The 20,048-nt window shown below is 38.4% G+C and overlaps 1 protein-coding gene across 2 annotated transcripts in view; it reads right to left on the bottom strand.

Moving 5' to 3' along the window:
* The window catches only part of KPNA1 (karyopherin subunit alpha 1), a 50,955-nt gene that overhangs the window by 5,291 nt on the left and 25,616 nt on the right, over nucleotides 1–20,048 (bottom strand). For both annotated transcript variants that reach the window (XM_086882782.1, XM_086882783.1), the window contains exons 7-11: nucleotides 17,583–17,671; nucleotides 16,219–16,318; nucleotides 15,505–15,668; nucleotides 14,397–14,475; nucleotides 12,090–12,215 (exon numbers count right to left, since the gene is read on the bottom strand). In XM_086882782.1, coding sequence (XP_086738908.1) covers nucleotides 12,090–12,215; nucleotides 14,397–14,475; nucleotides 15,505–15,668; nucleotides 16,219–16,318; nucleotides 17,583–17,671 — 558 coding nt within the window. The remainder of the gene's footprint in view (nucleotides 1–12,089; nucleotides 12,216–14,396; nucleotides 14,476–15,504; nucleotides 15,669–16,218; nucleotides 16,319–17,582; nucleotides 17,672–20,048) is intronic.

The raw sequence follows: 20,048 nt of genomic DNA, 5'->3' as shown, positions 1-20,048 counted from the left end.
TAGGTTTCTGGTAACTCCTTCTGAAAACAGCCTTTTGCAATAAGACAAAAATTTAACCAGTTTTGTTCCATACCTATGACAAGGATTTGAAACACTTTGAAAAGGATCCTTCAAACAAGAAAGATCTCGGGATTACTTTTTTAATCTAGCACTTTACAGGTATAAATCATCACAGAACTAACAACGGGAAATCCAAAGAAAGCCAGAAAGATCCTTTTCACAGAACTCTGTAGAAGAAAACAGATTGCATACAGTAAAAAGCTACAGTCAATTCACAGTGTGAATAGCTAACCTGGTAAAAATAAAGCAATTGTTTGATAGTTCTTTTATCCTTCCTGTTTGTGTAGGTATCCACACTGCCTCTGCTTTGTAAATCCATACAGCCTATCAGTTGGTACCAACAGGCCCACGAACACTGATTGTCTCCTATGCCAAAGAATCCACACTTGATACAGCAATCTGGGGTCCTCAAGAAAAACGATTACTTCCATCATGCTATATTATATTACATTTGTACATTGTCAAGAATATTTGAAGAAGTATTCTTAACTGAAATTTTAGAGCATGACTGCTGAAAGTGATAGGTCATAAACAGGAGCCAGCTATTTTTAAAAATAGAAAAAAATAAAAGAAAGTATCTTAAAAAGAGAAGCATTTTACCCCCTCACATATTTTACTGCAAAAAACACCAATTAATTTATGAAATTATCACTTTAAAGGTATGTGGAACATGAGAGGGTCTGCTTTATTAAGTCTATCAGATAAAAGACCTTTCCAGCTCAAAGGCAGATACAAATAATAGGAAAGTAATAAATAAAACACACAGTGGCACAAACCTGATAGACCAGGGATAAGGAAACAATCACAAAGAAGAAAAGCTTCCAGTCACTAATTAATAGGTCATTAAGAAACTACCGGCAGAGAGCCAGCCTGGACTTTGCAACTGATGACAGGGACAAGTACAAGTGTGCAAAACTTAACAACAGACCTTTTCTTAACTATTTTACCATTCTCTCCATCCCACCTGAACACTGTAAGGATTAGGTGCCAGCAACCAAGCACAACTCCCTTTGGGCCAGGAATTGGGCCAGACCTCAGGAGAGCCCCTTGTGTCTGTGGGACCAGCAGCTAGAGTGGGTGGGCAGGTGTCTCAGCAGCTCAAAAGGTCATGAAATCGGGTCCCATGAAACATGAATCTGGGGTCAGCAACTGGTATCAGGCCTTGGATGAAAGGGCCCCTGCAACTGGAGCAGGTGAAAGTCTCAGCATCAACCACCAGGGCAAGATCACAGCCCATAGGGCCCCATGTGCCTGGATGCCAGCTACTAGAGGGACTGGAGCAAATTCTACTAAAGCAAAGTTTAATGAAGGTGCCAGCACCTCAGCTGCAATGGGTTTGTGTGTCACAGGACCCATTTGCCTGGGCACCTGCTATTTATGGTGGGGGAACTTATGTTATCCCCAAAAGTTGTGGTGGCTGTGGAAGATCACAGTGTACTTAGATTGCTGGCAAACTGACTGGGAGGCCCAGGACCCAGGCATGGGCAGAGGGTTTGTGCTGATATTCAGCGGGTCTGCAAGCATGGAGATGCCCAAGATGAACGTGTGTATCTGTCTGCCAGTGAGGACCAGGCTGAACCAGCCAGGGAGTAGAACCAAAGCACAGGGAATTAAGAGAGCTCCTGATGCAGCCATGGACAGCAGCTGAGCAAAGAGCCCACACTGGTAACTTGAGATATCTGTGACTGTGCACCTAGAGTGAGAGCATGTTTTCACCAGTGAACTTCAGTGCTCATCAGATGGAGAGGAGAAAGGGGACTTGTCAGTCTACACTTTGCTTTATGTGAGTCCAGAGAATTCTATACAACGGTGTCATTGAGGTAGAAGCCCTGAGAAGAACAATGTGTTACAGGACGTCAAGCACTGCCTACTGAAGATCCTGATATGGATCTAGAATAGGGATATTTGAGGGCATAAGGATTTTATTTTTGTGGCAACAAGTAAAAAAAAAATCTCATTATCACTTCTTAAATCCTCTCCCCAAAACAATCCTTTAACAGGAGATTCATTTCCTTAGGAAGTGTCTTCTTAAACCAACTTCTATAATAAGTACTAAAATTAAGAGTATGTTACATGATAGAGTGCAACTAAATCAGCACACCTTGCCTGACAGGCAGTAACTAACACTCGAGTCTTCTCACTGCCAAAAGAAAATGTTACCTTAAAATGTTTCAACTTAAATCTTGTAAAATAGTAGGCCAATACCAGAATAAAAGGAACTAGCAACAGGAAGGAAATTAAGTGGGAGAAACACAAAAGATAGTTACTGGTTTTCTTCTGGCTTAATCAGTTTTGAACTCTTTGCTTCAGTGCTTGAATGCTTCAGTTCAGTGAGTAAAATTACTCTTAAGAGTGGAGAAACACACATTTAAACCTCCTCAGAAAGAACCAAATCCAGATCGTACATCTCTCAGCTGAGTGCTCCTACTTCTACCGTATAAAAAGATTACGGGGACCTTGCTTTGTTTCTGCTCTACAATGAAATTGGCTACCTTTACCCAAGCAGAACAGGTTAAAGCACCATAATGAATCACAGCCTCTCATAAGGCACTTCTCTGAAAGACATTGACTCAAGAGAGATGATAAGCAGTCAGTATATTTTTATGTTTTTACTGACAGCCAACATAAGCGCTGCCACCTCACCCTTGCATGAGTCTTAGTGAAAGGTTCTCAACTGTCCCTCTGTAATACAGCCAAGCTTTTCCACTAGCACACTTCTAAGTTGGAACTCTCAGAGCTCAGATTTAAGGAAGAAAAAAATACATTAACTAGGTCAGAAAATGGTCTGCTTTAACCTTAATATCTTCACTAGATTTCAAAAGCCTAGTTAAGCTCAGCAGGGGCGGAAACAATAAATACCAATACAAGTAAGTGCTAGGCAGCATCTATTATTTACACCCTATGACTTGCAGCCTACCCACAGCAGTTACTCTTGAAAGCACACTGGAATGCCTAAGGATTCCCATCTCTATGATATTTTATGTGGGAACAACAGTTACTGTGGAAACAGGTCATGTCTCCCTTTCAGGTAAACTTCTTTTAAGTGATGAAATAGTAAATACTAAAACAGAATTTGATTTTGTTTGGTTGGTTTTTTGTGGGGTTTTTTATTTGGGTTTTTGTGGGGTTTGGGGTATTTTTGGGTTTTTTTTAAAAGAAAAGCAAACCTTGGGCAGAGCAAAACCCTGAAGAACTGTAGCAGAATGAGGCACTTAAAATTTCTAAGGATCTAGATTGGCTTAATTCAAATTACTTTACTTTTTTAGCATTCCTATACTGTGTGTGCCTGACATGAAGTGTGTTGAAGCCCAAAGAAGTGTAGTGCATAGAAAATGCTCATGATGAGCATAGCTTTCAAACAAAAAGAACAGATCCAAGGTATTTCAGTTCAACAAGAACTTGAAAAACATGAAAGAAATAAAAAGGTTTTAGGCTGCTACTACTAGGCACCTAGGTGCTATCTACAAAATATATTAGAAATGTCTTTTTTGTACAATAGGTAACCCAAAGCCCATTCTTTAATACATTAAACTAACACTGAAGTTTTTGCCCAACTGCATCCAGTGGTATTTGCTGAAACTGAACCCCATCTTGAGTTATAATTACAAGTCTTTCAGAAAATCAAAACTTTATTTTAACTCAATTTTAACTGAAACTGAAATTTAATTGAAATATTAATTTTCAAATTTAATTTGTAATGCTCAGTACCTCATCAAACCTGGCCCTCACTTCTAAAGTGTCAACTTTTCTATGTTTGGTTTGGGGTGTTTATGTTGTTTTGGTTTGGGGTGGTTTTTTTAACAGTTGGTATCCCTGTGGTATAGTCCTCTAGAAGGATTGCCTGTCCCTTGGAAACACTCTACCTGTCTTTTAATCAAACTTCTTCACAGTATTGAATTTTTAAAGAGTGAAGCTAGATTACAAAAATTAATTTTCTAAGTATCATTACACCTGCATGGATGTTTAATCTAAATATGTTGTAGTCAACTATGTTAGGGAGGTCTTCAGCCATAGTATATTAAATCCATATTTTTGAGCTCGTCAAGACCCTGTGAGAACTTATTTCTCCCCCTTTAGGTTCCCATACCTATATCACTTGTGATATGCAAACACACACACATTTAGTGTGCAGGTGCTGCATCACATGTCTACATATCATTCATCACATAAATGTGAAAGCAAACAAGTCTTAGGCTGTGACTTTTTCCCTGCTCCTGCAAACTCTCTCATTACCTTTAACAAACCAAAATTGCAGTCACCATATAATTGGCAGCTGCAAATACAGCCTTACTGCTATGATCTCCCCATCCTGGCTGGAAATTTTAGCTCATAGTGGCTTCTCAGTGACTTCTTTTCCAGTTACCTTGTTTATTCAATTTACAACTGCTTTATAAATAACATAATAAATATTTGTAAGCTGAAACTACTTCAACACTATGGTACGGGTACAAAGAACACTGCCTTCCTAGAGCCAGAAAGGAAGCACTTCAGATCTCAGTTCTAATGAACCATTATGTTGTTGACATGACACTTAAGCCTATACCCTCCAAACTGTGTACAAAGCAAACTTCTAGACAGTTCTAGACAGTTTACATAAGGCTGTTAATGGATATATATATATATATATATTGTTATATGTCATCAGGAAGAACCTGCAGTATAATGAGCAGCACCTTGTTCAGCTCTCTCCTGCTTTTAGGGTTGGTCAATTTTAAAAAAAACAAAGAGAGAAAAAACTAAACCAAACAGACCAACCAAGCTCCCAAACACACCACTGACTGCTGTGGTTTTCAGCCAGAATAAAGAAATTAAAGGTATTCTAGCTCTGCTGCCCTTAATGTGGTATAAGGTTTGCAGAAGCCTGAAAAGAGATTTTGTACTTGAACACAAAGTTAAACCTGAAAGGGATTAATCTTTGACTTTCACTAGTCTGCAAACTAATATGACCTTGTCAGCAATGCCGTATTTTGCTCTTAATGGATATACTTTTTAAAGTTCTACTACCACAAACAGCATGTTAAGATTCTTAGGTTACTTATGCAAACTATGACATAAACCAGACACTTTATATTTAAGGTAATTTGATGTCTGTATAAACCACAGCTCTGTGTGAATCATGTAATTCCTTTTCCATGTCCCCAGCACTACTTTTGGAGTGGCCCCCAGCGGTCCTTTTGCAGAAGAGCCTCTGACAACTTTGAGCTTGTAACTCTAACCACATTTTGTAAAAATGCATTTCATTCCAGAGTTTTTAAAACTGACACGCAATGTATCATTTGCTACATTTACCCACATCACCCTTCTGCAAGGTTAAGAAACTCTAGAGGAGGAAATACACGGCACAGATCCTGTTGCTACCATGCCTACCCATACTCAGACTTCCAGGTGTTCTTGTGAAAATTTAAGGTATGTTAGAAAAGAAGTGAGAAATTTCTTAACCTGTCAAGAGCAGAGAACTCCTATGATGTCTTCACTGTCAGACATGGAAGATTGTGTCTGATGTACTGCCCTCCATAGCTTTACAACGGGTTGCGAAGTTAAGACACAGAACATTTTCTGAGGTATGTGATAGCCTTTCATACCCTTCAGAAGGGTCGACAGTCAGGATTAAGCTTCAGTTGTGCAGTTCTCCTTCTGACTCCCAGGAAGATGTAGCTCCCCTTCTCCCTGACTGGGGAAGCTATCCACTGAAGTACAGCAAAGCTGTATACAAACTAGGAAATTAACAAACAAAAACTATACTTAGTGACAATCACGACTGCATCAGGATATACACATCCACCCCAAACCTTGAAAGCACAGAAATACAGAGGGGAAAGACTGCTGTATTCCACCACTCTTTTCTGTTGCCTAGGCACTGTTGATAACACACTCTGAAAGGCTTTCACTTCCACCCTTGGTGAGGGCAAAAACCCAAACCTGCTGTGCTTTAGTAAGAGCCACCGAAGAGAGTTCAGCACACATTTTCACACATTTCACACACGTAAATTTACATTGCCTTAACACTACAAAGGGTTTACTTGATTGTGTCAGAGAGCAAATCTAATAGCGATAGGCTGCTGCCTTATCTTCTAGAAATGGCAGTGAAAGCCTTTGGAGTGTGCTACCAAACAGCATCGTAGGCAGTATGAAAGTGGAGATGAATATAAAAGTCCTTCCCTCTGACTGCATATTTCTATACTTTACAGTGGGTGGATGGAGGGAGTGTAACCCAATGCAATCTTAGACAACACTAAATATAGTTCTGTCTGTTAATACTGGTTAGGTAAAATGCCTATTAGATCCATCAACATTTTTTAGTGTCTTCTTGGTGTGCAGAAGTGATTGCTAGATTATGGCTTGAGCACTACCCAAAGTTCCATAGAATTTTGACATCCCAACTGTTCTGAAGCAACAATCCACTAGTTAGATCAGCTGCTAACTTGCAAAAATGTGGGTTACTATGCCAGGAGACGTGGAAAAAAATTATCAGGTACTGAAATAGTTCTTGTCTGATTTCTGGTTAAAAATTGTGCATGTTCAAAATCCAGTAAACATCAGAGAGTGAAACAGATCTGCTCCAGTTTATGACTTCTAGTAGCAACTATTGAGCCATTTAGAGGGACTGGGAAGAAAGGAAAATAAGTAACTTAATTTAGGAAAATAAATAATTTAATTTAGAGCAGCATCTAGTATCTTAGAATTCCTTCTGTAAGGAAGACCAGTTCTCAGGAAGTAATGTTTTAATTCATCACAATGTGAAATTAATGTAGAGAAAGAAAAAAAGAAAAGAACCTCAACTCACAGATGAAACAGGTTCCCCCCCATGAACTTAAATTAAATCAAGTATTCATCCCAGATGGGAATTATCCTTTATCATCACAGAGATTAAAAACAGACTACACTTTTACTCTCAATTTTAGTATATGACCACCTCTAAGAAACATTTCACCAAACAGCCATTTTCCAACTTCAGAAATACCTTTTTTTTTTAAAGCTATTCAGTTCAAATATTTACAATGATTTTGCCATTAAACAGGAGTTGTCTGAAGTAATACCTCAAAGGTCTTTTCTAAGAAATGCAGACTTATCTGAAGCTGAATGGATGATTCATCACACCTTGTGTCTCACACAATATTCTCTAGTTTGAGACTAGAAACTAAAGAATCAAGGGTCTTTCTGGAACTTGTTAAACATCTGCAATGAGACTCTCCTTTCAACACAAGGTAATCACTCTGCAATCACACCTGCAATTGCCAATTTTACTTTCAAGAAACACTGACTTTGAGCTCTCCAATCAAGCACGTTGTAAGCATTTTCCATTGTGCTTTACTCCACAACTTTCACTAATGAGCCATTTTCTGCAGTTCCAAAAATCAAGGCCTCATGATGGACACAATTTGCTTTATGTCAACTACCAGGATAGTTATATGCTGTTCACAATCAGAAACACTGGTTTTTAATTTAATTTTTCTAACTGTCAGTATAGATTAAACTGGGTATGCACTCAGGGCAGTCATTTATTCATTACAAAGCAAGTGTGTGCTTGGAGTTCGAAGGCAGATGAATTATACTGAATGAGGCCCAGGGGACTCTTAAATGAAATACAGCTTTCACTTTAGAGAAGATGCTTCTTACATTCTTTTTCCCTGGACGTGCATAACACATCAACACACTTCCAACCTTGTCTGTGTCATATCCTAAGGCAGCTCCTTTTAAGCTAGATTCTTTTAAATCCATATGTATGCTGGTAATTTGTTTGACACTGTTTTCTTCTTGATACAAAACTCCTGAGAAAGAGAGCTTCTATGCACATAATCACAAGTACTTTTCTATGCAGAGTTAAAGGGCTTTTTTTGTACTTTTAAAGAGTCACTATTAGAAATGAAGATGTAATACTAATGGCTCATAGCATTAATTTCCCTCTCCCTTCTGACCTCACCTTTTCAAGTCACCATGCAATTCTAATCTGTTCTCAATAGAAAGGCAGTTGATCTGTGATAAAATACCCCAAAACACTTAAAAATTGCTAAACACACACATGCATAAACTAATTTTTTTTTTTTCAGGTAAATTAGGCAAATGCTGTTTTAACAAAGGAAAGGTTATTTTATCCTTACTCGTTTTCAAATAAAGATGTGATAACAGTTTAGAAGACCAAGGATTACCAGGGATACAGATAAGACTCTTCAGCTAAAGCCTCACTTGAGCTTGAGTAGTGAATACCAGGTGTAAGAGTACTGTGCAAACAAGGACAGGCACCTACTCCTTCATTTGAAAACAGGACAATGTGGTACAGTGAGTACTTACAAAGAAGTTACAGAAATGAATACACTACTGAAATAGCTTCTGGTGCACTAGAATTCAAGTTACCTCTAGGACTCTTCATAACTGCATCTTCAGTAGATCAAAAATATGAAAATAGAGATCCCAAAGTTTTGAAAAAATGCTCTAACAACGAACTACTTTCCATTGCCACTTCTGATATGTCTATATGGAATGACTTGTATAGGTATTTGGCTTTTTAAAGCTCTTAAGTTTGGAACATCCCTATACAATTACACATCCTGAAACAACCGCCCAACAGACTTGAGAAAAAAATACTAATTTAAGACAATGTATTAGGTTGACTATTTGCTCAGAAAATACTCTTAGACTTTCCAGAAAAAGTAGAAACACCCTTCTAGAGAGAAAATACTGTGTTTCAAAGGTGTTTGTTAAAGGGATAAAGAGCAAAAAAAGACTCTTTACTGCAAAAAACTCAAAGGCAAAAACATTTTTACCTTGGTACAAGAAGCAGTAACTACCTTTTCTATTCTGCTACTTGCACAGCAATTACAGTTGCTGATGTGGGGGGAAAAAAAACAGTGGTACAGTTGCTGATTTTACACAGCACTTTTTGTCAGAAATCCAGCTAATCCACAGATTAACACATAAACCACAATAAAGGCAGAATCAAAATTCTTGGAGCTCTACCAAGGTTAGATTGAGTAACCATATCGTCCTCTGACAAAAAACATGACCTCCAGTGGTAAAAACACAATCTTGACCGAGAAAGCCAGAGCAAATGCCACTGTAGGGGGTTCCTGTCCTCACAGTCCCACTTCAATCTTAGTCACATCTTTGCATCAAGCAAGAAGGACCTAAAGAGCTTTCTACCTTCCTAAGTTTCTGGGTTTTGCCTACTCATTTCCTATCATAAGGATCTCTGAATGTTAAATGAGCACTCTCATTTTCAGGAATTTCAGGTATCTTAGCAAAGACTGAAGTATTGTTCACAAAGGTATTAACTTTATTTCCTGTGCTTTCTGAGATGAAGCTCTTATTGAAGGTATTAAAGCTTTTTGATGCCCCTTCAGCACCTGAATGTTCTTTGTAAGGGAGAATATAAACTAAAAAAATTCCAAGTGTCACCTGCAAAAGGTATAATACACTTAGTTCCAGGAAAAATATGCAGCCTTTTCATAGTCTTATGAAAGTTTTCTGCAAAAAGAGAAGTAATTCCACCCCATAGGTGAAGAGGGTTAACCACCTTATACTAATTCTCATCATACAGAATGAATAATCCAGGGTCATCATTGAAAGAGCAGCAATCAGGCTGCCTTCCAAGGAAAACAGAAGCAACAAGTACGTCTTGGCTACTTTTGTCAATGTATTAAGAGGCACGACATGTGTGAACATTGTTTCTTCCAGGTAACTAATGAGTGAGACAAATTTTTCCAGAGTCTAATATTTCTGACATTTATTGCCATTCCTCAAAGAATAAATGTGTCCAGACAGACTTTCATGCATCCTCTGCAATCTCTGAAAATACTTTATGTATCCAGTGAGAGAGAAAAGAATTGAAAAACGTAGCCTCAGAACTGAATTCAATTTACGTAAGACTGTTATTCAAGTGCCTTGATAGAAACACTTATATTTATCAGATAAAGCCTGATTTCAGGGCCAGGTTGGATGGGGCTATGGGAAACCTGACCTAGTGAATGGCATCTATGCCCATGGCAGGGGTGCTGGAACTAGATGATTTTTAAGGTTCCTTCCAAACCAAGCCTGCATGATTCGATATTCACTACAATTTCTTTTGTCCAACACTTCTGCAAAAGAGAAGGAATGAGGAAATGTTCTTTGTATTGGCTTTGCACAGCAAGGTTTTGGCAGCAGTGGGGGGAGCTACAGGACTGGCTTCTGTAGGAAGCTTCCAGTCTGACAAAGTCAATGCCAGCTGGCTCCAAGATGGACCTGCAACTGGCCAAGGCTCAGCCCATCAGCAATGGTGATAACACCTCTGTGATAACTCATTTAAGAGGGGGGAAAAGATATTGGGCAGAAGTAATAGCGGCCAGAGAAGAGAGGAGTGAGGATATGTGGTAGGAACCACCCTGCAGACACCAAGGCCAGTACAGAAGGAAAGGCAGGAGGTGCCCCAGGTGCCAGAGCACAGATTCCCCTGCAGCCCAGTGGTGCAGACCATGGTGAGGCAGGACACCCTCCTGCAGCCCAAGGAGGTCCATGGGGGAGAGATCCACCTGCAGCCCATGAAGGACCTCAGAGCACGTGGATGCCTGATGGAGTCTGTGACCTCATGGGAAGCCCACACTGGAGCAGACTCCTGGCAGGACCTGTGGCCCCATGGAGAGAGAAGCCCACACTGAGGCAGGTGTGCTGGTGGGACTGGTGACCCCAGAGGGGACCCATGCTGGAGCAGCCTGTTTCTCTCATGGGAGGGACCCCATGCTGGAGAAAGTGAAGGACTTCTCTCCCTGAGGAGGAAGCAGCAGCAGAAACAATCTGTGATGAAGTGATTGTATTCTGCATTGCCAAGGAGAAGAGGAAAAGAATCAGGGATAAAGTTAAGTCCAGAAAGGAGAGAGGGGTGGGGGAAAGGAGCTTTTAAGATTAGTTTTACTTCTCATTATCCCGCTCCGATTTTGATTGGTAATAAATTCTATTGATTTCTCAAGTTGAGTCTGGTTTTGCCTGTGACCATAATCAGTGAATGACCTCTCCCTGTCCCTAACTTCAAGTGATGAAACTTCCCTTGTATTTTCTCTCCCCTGATCAGCTAAGAAGAGTCATAGAGCAGCTTTGGGGGATACTTGACATCCCACCAGATCAAACCACATCCCTGAAAGACAAGCAAAAAATTCCCTAGTACAGCTATTCTTGAACAAAACTCCATATTCAGGGAAAACAAAATATAATGACCTGTTGCTTCTTCTTCATCTAGCCAAAGACTTTTCTCTGGGTAAAAGATGTTCCATTTCTCATTTATACCACCTGGAGACAAATCCTGGGAATTCTTCCTGATGGCTGACACTCAGTCCAGACTCAGAGCAATGATTCGATCTTTTGGAGCCTAATTGTAAAGACTAACATAAGGGAGTGGGACTCATTTGCTTCTAATATTAAGTGTGCTACCACTTAATATGAAGGGATTACAACATTTAGTGTAATCAGAAAGGGCAAATCCCAGGACATGTTAGATAGCCTCCATTACTGTTCAGTTTTATACACAGAAGATTTAGATCTGGCTAAGCACACATGCCTAGGATGGGGCATTATAAGGCCCATTTATGGAAATTATAAAAGGAATTATAAGAAATTATAAACAGAAATAAAGTACTTTCAAATGTATGTCTGTGACTGATGGTGAAACCAAAAATATGGCAATTATTTGATTCTCAAAGTTTGTAGGCTATTCGTTTCATACTTGAGAATTTCTATATCTTAGTGATTGTCAAAAGCACAAAGCAAATTATTTAAGACAAAATTTTCTTGAGCCTAGACACGTTTTGGCATTTTCTACCATGACTGTCTTCCCCACCTTGTAACGTGTACACGATTAGAATATTCAATTAACTGAATTTGGAGATGATTGAAATTGAAACAGCCATTGAAATATTCTAATTACACATGGTAAGATACTTCTTGTATGTAATTATATATCTGCGACAGTGCATACACACACATATGCACTTTATGCACAAAAACCCATCTGTGTTCCTCCAGTCAGCGAGACAAAGATTACTGATCAGAGCTGAAAAGGTTACCTGGATCTGGGCTTTGTTTCCAGCTGTTATATTAGATATTGTCCAGCATGCTTCCTTTTTGATAGATTCTTTCGGGCTGCTTAGCAAGTGCAGCAAACTCTGCAGGGCTGAACAATTCAGAATTACCTGAATACAACAGGAAAAACAAAACAAAACACGTCTTAGAAGAAATTTAGGATAAAGAATCACAGGAACAAGGAGTACCATGTCTTGAAAATATAAAAAGCATACCCCATTAGATGATCACTAAATATACACAAAAAAACCCAACAAACAAAACCAAACAATCAAAAAAACCCAAAAACAAAACAGCAAGAATTAAGAAATAAATGTTTGCAGGAAAACTAAAGAGCAAAACTATCATATCTTTCAGGTAAGAGATTACGCTTTAATGATTTCAGTGTGATCTGAAAACAAGAAGATACTAAGTACATTATGACCAAACAAAAATAAAATTATGCTATTTTCCTGTAGTTTTGTAAAACTCTAAGTGCCAACTACTTCTGTTTTCCACATCTGCTGGCACTGTGGTGCAGACTGTGACCAGTGTTATATCCAGTGACATTAGGAATGGAAAATTCTTATTTAAAAAAAATTAGAAAAATTGCAAAAACTCTGCAATTTTACAGTGCAGAAAAATTGCAGCAAAATTTCCATTTCCTAAATGACCAAAGTACAACAGAAAATGCCCCAGAATGGGATATTACAAGACAGCACCCTTGATTATGTCATGTGTGATAGTGACGGACTTTTTGACCCTCTAAAAGGGCATAACAAGATTCAAAAAAATGAAAAACTAGCTATCTTTTCTGTTTAATTCAATTCTAACTTGTAACAATGCAGCCAAAAATTGGGAGAGTATACCAAGAAGTGCAGTCATTTTGCCTGGTGTGGCAAAAGCAGACACCTGGGTAAGAACAGTGTGGTACAGAATTTTACAAGAAATACTCTAGTCAAGCTGAATCATGGTCATGACTTCTGATCATGGAATCTGAAGATTTAATTCCCTTGTCTGCATCCCCCCCTGCTTCATATTCTTAAAATCTTTGTACTCCTGGCTAAGATTAAAAAAAATAATTATGGCTCAGGATTTTATCAGGTGTGTGCTTGGACAATTTTTTTTTTCTTCATGCATCCTATCTATGTTTTTAGCCATGTTCAAGCATTGGCAATTGTTAATAGCTGAAAATAAGAGAAAAAGTGAAAGCAAGTTTATGCCCCGAGGTTTTACAGAAAAGTTCTTGAAGAACTGTCTTGTATGTTGCTTTCATATTTAGAAATGTAGCAGCTCTCAAAGCTGGGCTCTTCCTTCTAATTACTGATTTTTACGTGCATCCTGTATCACTTTTTAGCATACAGCACAATCTGCTGGCAGGACTATCAAACTATCCTACCTATACAGTTCTCTAGAATTTTAGGAAAGTTCATGGTATGCTCCTCAGAAAAAATCATGCACAACAAAAAAGTTTAAACTATTTTTTAATTAAAATCTATGATTTATGCAGTATTTAATAACCTGCATTGCATGTGAACTAGTGATCCCTTGTGGTTTTACCTTTAATGAAATTATGAAATCATACCTCAATCTTTCTTTATGACTGATCTGCGAAACAAATGCCATTGAGAAAAATACAATGCCTCTGCAATTCAGCTACACAAAATATATTGTAACAATCAAAAAAATCATGTTATCTTCCTCCTAGGATATTGAAACAGTGCCCTGGTACTCATTTTTAGCTCCGGTCCCAGAGGGACAGAGCTACAGAAGCATCCCAGTGACAACCTAGTGCCTCTGAAGCATCAGGTTTTCTGTTTAATTCCAGTTTAATTCAAATACAGTGGTGGCAGTCACTGCCTCCTACCAATGCTTCTCCAAACAAATGCCCAGACACAACTACACACCACCAGACACTTGTTTTTCATCATACATATGACATTTTCATCACAGATTTGCAACAGCACTGAATGTGACAGGCCTTTGATGGCACTACCAGCATATATCACCCAGCATAAAATTCAGCCTAAGAGGTAGACTTGCTTTAAGTAAATAAAAACATGCCACCCTTCAGGGGTATTGCACAGCTGCCTACACATCCCAGACATAGCTACCTAAGAACCATCACCAGTTCAGGACTGAACAGAAAAACTGAAAACCACCACATTTTGAAGCAATTAGTGTCATCAAACTTCACTTACAGACTTCAAAAGGAACAAGAGGAGGTGCTTGTGAACAGGTTACCAGAAACAGGTTAACAGGTTAACAGAAAGATGAATTGCAGTACAACACAAGAGGAAGTTAATCCATACCTGGGTCTGGATATCATCTCCTGTAACAATGTTTCCCACAGCTCGTAAGGCAGGAGATACAACTTTGTAGTCATTGTGCCTAAAATTGATAAAGAAAAATATAAGTATTAACCTTCCCAAAGTATCTCCAGCTTCACATTCTCAAGGAAGGAATATCTATCAGCCAGGGGGAAACGTCCCTGATAAATCTAAATAAACACTGATTTTAAACTAATGGTAAGCCTTTCTAGGATTTCTAAATATTTAGACCTTTAAATATCATTCAGCAGCATAAAAATAAAATATTCAAAGAATAAAAGTACTACAGAGTACAAGTTTAACCCATCAAATCCTGCTTGACCGTCCTCCATCATCACATGCATCCCTCCATCATCATTGTTAAATCAGGACTGGAATAGGAAAGGTGAAGTAAGGAAATTTTTTCTCAAATGAAAACACTTCTTTATAAAAAGCTACTTAGAGCCAGTATGTTCTATTCATTAATCCAGCATCACAATTGTTCTAATGTTAGAGGCCTTAATAGTCTTTTTATTTACATCACTGAAAACCATTATTCCTTGTTCTTAGGCCACTGAATGGTCTGTGTCCTGACCTTGGATCTGAAGCAATGGCTCTGAACAAGGCCAGTCTCTGTAACCCCAACTCTCACAGCTACACTTTACTGACCAAAGTGTGCAGGTACTCTTCTACAGTAAGAGTTGAGGAAATTATTTCTATTTCAAGACCCTGGTACTGTCAATTCTAGTAAATTGAACTATTTCTTATATTCTTATATTTGATATACTTTAGGTAATTTCCTTGTCAGGTAACTATAATATGGATTTCAGTGACAAGGAAAATTCCAATGTATATTATGGATTTTACAAAAATGTAGCTCTTAGGTGCAGGAAAAAAATCTCATAAGAAACAGCAAAACTAGTACAAGGAGAGTTCCGCTGCTTTTGTTACGCGTGACAAATAGAGAACACTGAACACACAGGTAAAATTAAAACTCAAATCTTGCTCTTCAGAAATTACAACATCTCAAGACCTATTTAATTTAACTCCTTATTGTTGTAATCTTGATGCCAGGGAAAAGAATGATGCTTGATTGCAACGCATTTCTTACATCAGCAGTTCCACAAGTCTTCTGCAGACTCCTGCATCAATCACAGCCTGGATTTTATCATTGGGGCCATCAGACAAATAGGACAAAGCCCAGCAGGCATCAGCTAATACATCTGTATCATTGACAAAGAGCAGCCAGGAAAGCACACTAAGACAGGGTGAAACCTGTAAGACATTGAGAGGAGATACATACAGTTAAAAGGGCCAGAAGATCTATTATTATGTCAACTAATTTCATATGTCATTACTGGATTAGGCACTGGCATCTTCAGATTCAATACTCAGAAAACTTCAGACCTAGCTAGCACTTCTGTGCAGGACTGTAGCTGTATAAGCACGGAGAAGTACGTCTCCAGAAAAGCACCGCAGCAACTTTTCAGCCTCTACAGAACATTTGCCAATGAAACTCAGACTTGTCCACTAAGATGGGTCCTGTGCAGCTCTACAGCGGCCAAGATGTGCAGAGTTTTGTTCTGCTATGGGACAGTCATCTCCATGACACAAACAGTAACAAATGTTACGAGGCAGCCATGTTAAAACAGTGGTTGTGAATGTCTGCCCAAAGGACTAAACAAAATATTCCTTCTGTAAAAGAAGCCCATCAAATATTTCAGAATTTCTCTGAAACATTCTGTTTATTTTAAGTTTCACCACCTGAAACTAATAATTTGGCCATAATCACTTCACAACACATTTTCTTTCAAGCATCTGTTACCTTGGCAAAATCAGGAGGAGGATTTTTCCCTCTGCAGAGGTTGGACAGAGCCCATACAGCATTTCGGGTCATAGTGAGACGATTCTGTTTTGAAAGCAATCTAAAACAAACCAACAAAACATTCCAGCTCTTGCTTTTAAAAAATCAAAGCAAACCAACCCCATTAACTGTGTGAGCCATTAAATCAAACTTTTTAACATACACCAGGGCAAAATATGATAGTTATTTTTCTATAAAAATACATCCTAAAGAAAATCATCCTTGATGTCTACTAACACACATGCTAGATACAGGAATCTAGTATCCTAACAAGAACAGTAAACATCACAATAAATTTCATTCAAATGCTTAGATACTGAGGTGGCAGTTTAACGGTCAAAAAGGTGCAGGAATTGTAACAAAATTACTCTAAGGAGGAGAACATGCAGGTAGTTTTGAAGAGTGCTCTCACAGTCAAACTGTATTTTTATGTCAGTCTCAGATTATGAGTCCCACTTTGGCCTAGGAAAATGTGGAAAGGCAAGAGCTAATTTTCCCACAAGTGTAACAATTCAGCTTCTTTTTTTCTCATAGCCATCTCCCACTGTACCAATGTCTTTATGAGAGTACGGAAGAATTCCCCTGCTGCAGAGTCTGCAAAGGACAGAGACTGAGTAATTGTCATTTGGACATGACAACACAAGATGGTGTCACTGTTTCAGCAATAATATGCTCCTTAAGCAGAGGACCATCAAGATAATTAGCAGGCTAGAGAAATGACACGCAATGGGACGTCAGTGACCTGGATTTGTTCAGCCTTAGAAGGAGATGCTGTGAGAGAGATACAACTGCTGCCAACAACATTTTAACAGATGGATACAGAAAACAGGAATCCCTCTCAAAGCTGCACAGTAACAGGACAAGAGACACCATCATGAGGTAAATTCTGATTAGGTATCAGAACACTGTGCTTCACCATGCCATGGTCAAATACTGCAACAGGTAGTTACAGAATCTACTTTTGATGTTCCAAATTTGACTGGTTAAGTAGTTGAGCAATCTAATCTGATCTCACCTGCTATGAAGAAAGGCTTTAACTAGATGACCTCCAAAGGTACCTTTCAACTTAAATTATTCTGTGACTCTAAAATAAGCCCAGACATCCACCCACACTGTAGAATAAAATAGTTCCAGCTTAACTGCCTCTAAAACATGCTTCCATTTTAGCTTCATTAAAAAAGTAGTTCAGGACTCCCCTTTAAAAACTCTGTTTAGTCCACAATAAAAGCAAACAGTATTATTATTATTCTTCAAGGCAAAACCCAAATTTCAGTCTTATCAGGTACTCAAGCAAAATTGTGGAAAACTTATTAAAACACACTTACTGCAATAAAGGGGGCAAGATATTACAGTCCAAAACATAGTCTCTGCACATAGTGCTGTCTCCAGCAATGTTGCCAAGAGCCCATACTGCCTGCAATGACAAACAGAATAATAATTGCTTTTATTCTCAAAATTCCACCAGTTAAAGATATGTATTAGAGTTGAGAGATAATCTGTTCTCACTGTTAGGTCCTGGACAACATACAGAAGGGGAATGCATTCTGGTTGCATATTACATGTATACACTCAAGCTCATTATATGATTCAGGAGTATTTATGGAGATCTAAGAAGAACACCGTAACAGCAAACATGTATGTCTCCAAAGATTGTGCAGGCAGACATACCCTTGCTCTGTCCACAATGTAAGAGATGAGCTCACCTCCACAGGCTTAGGAACATTCTAATTCTATGCTCCTTGTTCACAGCTAATTTAAAACCAATGTTTGTAGCACAGGTCAAGCAAGTCTTTATCTACCCAAAAACGTTTGTGTGGAACAGCCCATATTAGTATTTACTATGAAGCCATAAAAGCATGCATTGTTTACACAGTCATAGATAAAAATGAAAATCTATGTTCAAGAGAAATCAATATTCAAAATCAAAGAGTTTAGATGGGCCTGGGCATATTCTATATTTATATTCTTTAAAATAAAACTGTATGAGACAGAACCAGTGTTGCTGATTAAGTCATATATATGGCAAAATATAAGGAACTGGGTATCAGTACTACCCCTAACTTCACTTTGAGAAGATCAAAAATACCAGAATTAAAGCAGCATGAAATCCATCTTCTGTAATATGATGAGAATAAAAGATTTCATTGGTTTTGATTTATGCATTTGGGCCAAGTTGTGTTTTTTATATCACTGTCCACTAGTGTAAGAGCTGTAACTTTAATAAGTATAAATAGTCTACATCAAGTATAAAAGAAATTTTATGAATTCCATGCAAATTACAATATTTTGTCACACAAGAAAACTTAAGAAGTTCACATTTGCTATTTACTTCAAGTTAGCAGAAGACTAAGTGTCATATCGAATAGATACATGTATCTGCTTATTTGGTTGGCTTATCTGGCTTTTGGCTTTACAGACAGATATATCTACACAACCACTGAAAGTACTTCCAATTCTACATGCAGAGGACAAAAGCAATCCTGTTTGTCATAGATAGCAGCTGAATGTCCTCCCCAAATTTCTCTTCAGTTGAAGGCTATGTATTTAGCTGCAGTAAAATGAGTTATAGTGCATAACTATTTCTCCAATTGAACAAAGCAAGGTCATCACACAAAATAAACATATTCTTCCCTGTCTGTATATCTGTGTGAAATAAAATGCTCCTCTAAAAAAACTAACAGAATTGCCAAATTTTTTACCTACTGGAAATTTCTGGATAACCTGAAATAAACATATATATTCATTTTCAATGTGGCATCAATTAATTTAATACATTAAGTTTCTCCCGTAACATGTTTTTAAATGGTGGCAAAAAGATGATACTTTAAAAAAGAAGGCTCCAAGCACTCTAGAGGCCCAAAGGCGCTAGCAAACCCTGCAAAACGAATACAGCTAAAACCAGAAGTATATACAATATGTCAACTTGCTAGATACTAAATAAAAAGACTCCTCCTCTGTACCAGTACTAGCAACAACAGCATAGGATCAGAGCCATTAAACAGAAAGTTGTGAAGAGAGTAGGCGACTGTTCTGGGGAAGGATTAGCTTGTTTTGTTTTCTACTGTTTTCCAGGCTTCTGCTGTCAGCCACAGTCAGAGGCAGGGCACGAGACTATACTGAACTGAAACAGCACAGCCATTAATACTATGCAGTGTTTTCCCAAAACTGATTTTCATTTTTCATTCTAATTCTTATTCTTCTTACAACTGTTGTGACAACAGTTTGCCTAAAAAAGTGTAGCTTTGGGTCTGGCAGCCTCTTGGACTCAAGGCACAGAAGACAGCTACCAGAAAACTTTAGCTTGAGAGACAGAACAAAGCCACCTCCTGCAAAACTCATATCAGAACTTCAAGGAGCCACACCTGTTGCTCACCCCAATATTTGCATTTCTTCAGCAAGGAGAAGCCTGAGGAAAGAACCAAAGATTTCAGACCACTCTAAAAAAACCTGTGAATCTTCTGAAAATACTTTAAGGGGAGGAAAAAGTTAGAATTTGGAATAACTCTCTTTCCCTGAAGATGTGAGTAATTTTGTACACAGACACAGTCCCCTTGCCTGGATACCCTTACACAGGTGAAAAAACAAGGAAGCCTTATTTCATTTGTCTGTGGTCTTTGTTTCTGCCATTATAGCAATATCTATTTTTAAGGCTGACAAGAGTGATAATCACTTAATCCAAGAATCCATTCTGACCCTGGATGACTGACTGGTTTTGCAACAGCAAATCTCACATCAAAAAGATGAGACTCAAACAGTCTCGCATCTAACCAGAGAAGTCAAATAGCACCTCT

The sequence above is a fragment of the Cyanistes caeruleus genome, chromosome 3, assembly GCF_971803275.1.
Source record: "Cyanistes caeruleus chromosome 3, bCyaCae1.hap1.1, whole genome shotgun sequence".
Taxonomy (NCBI): Eukaryota; Metazoa; Chordata; class Aves; order Passeriformes; family Paridae; genus Cyanistes; species Cyanistes caeruleus.
Note: the sequence above shows the minus strand (reverse complement) of the source record. Positions and strands in the feature narration are given on the sequence as shown.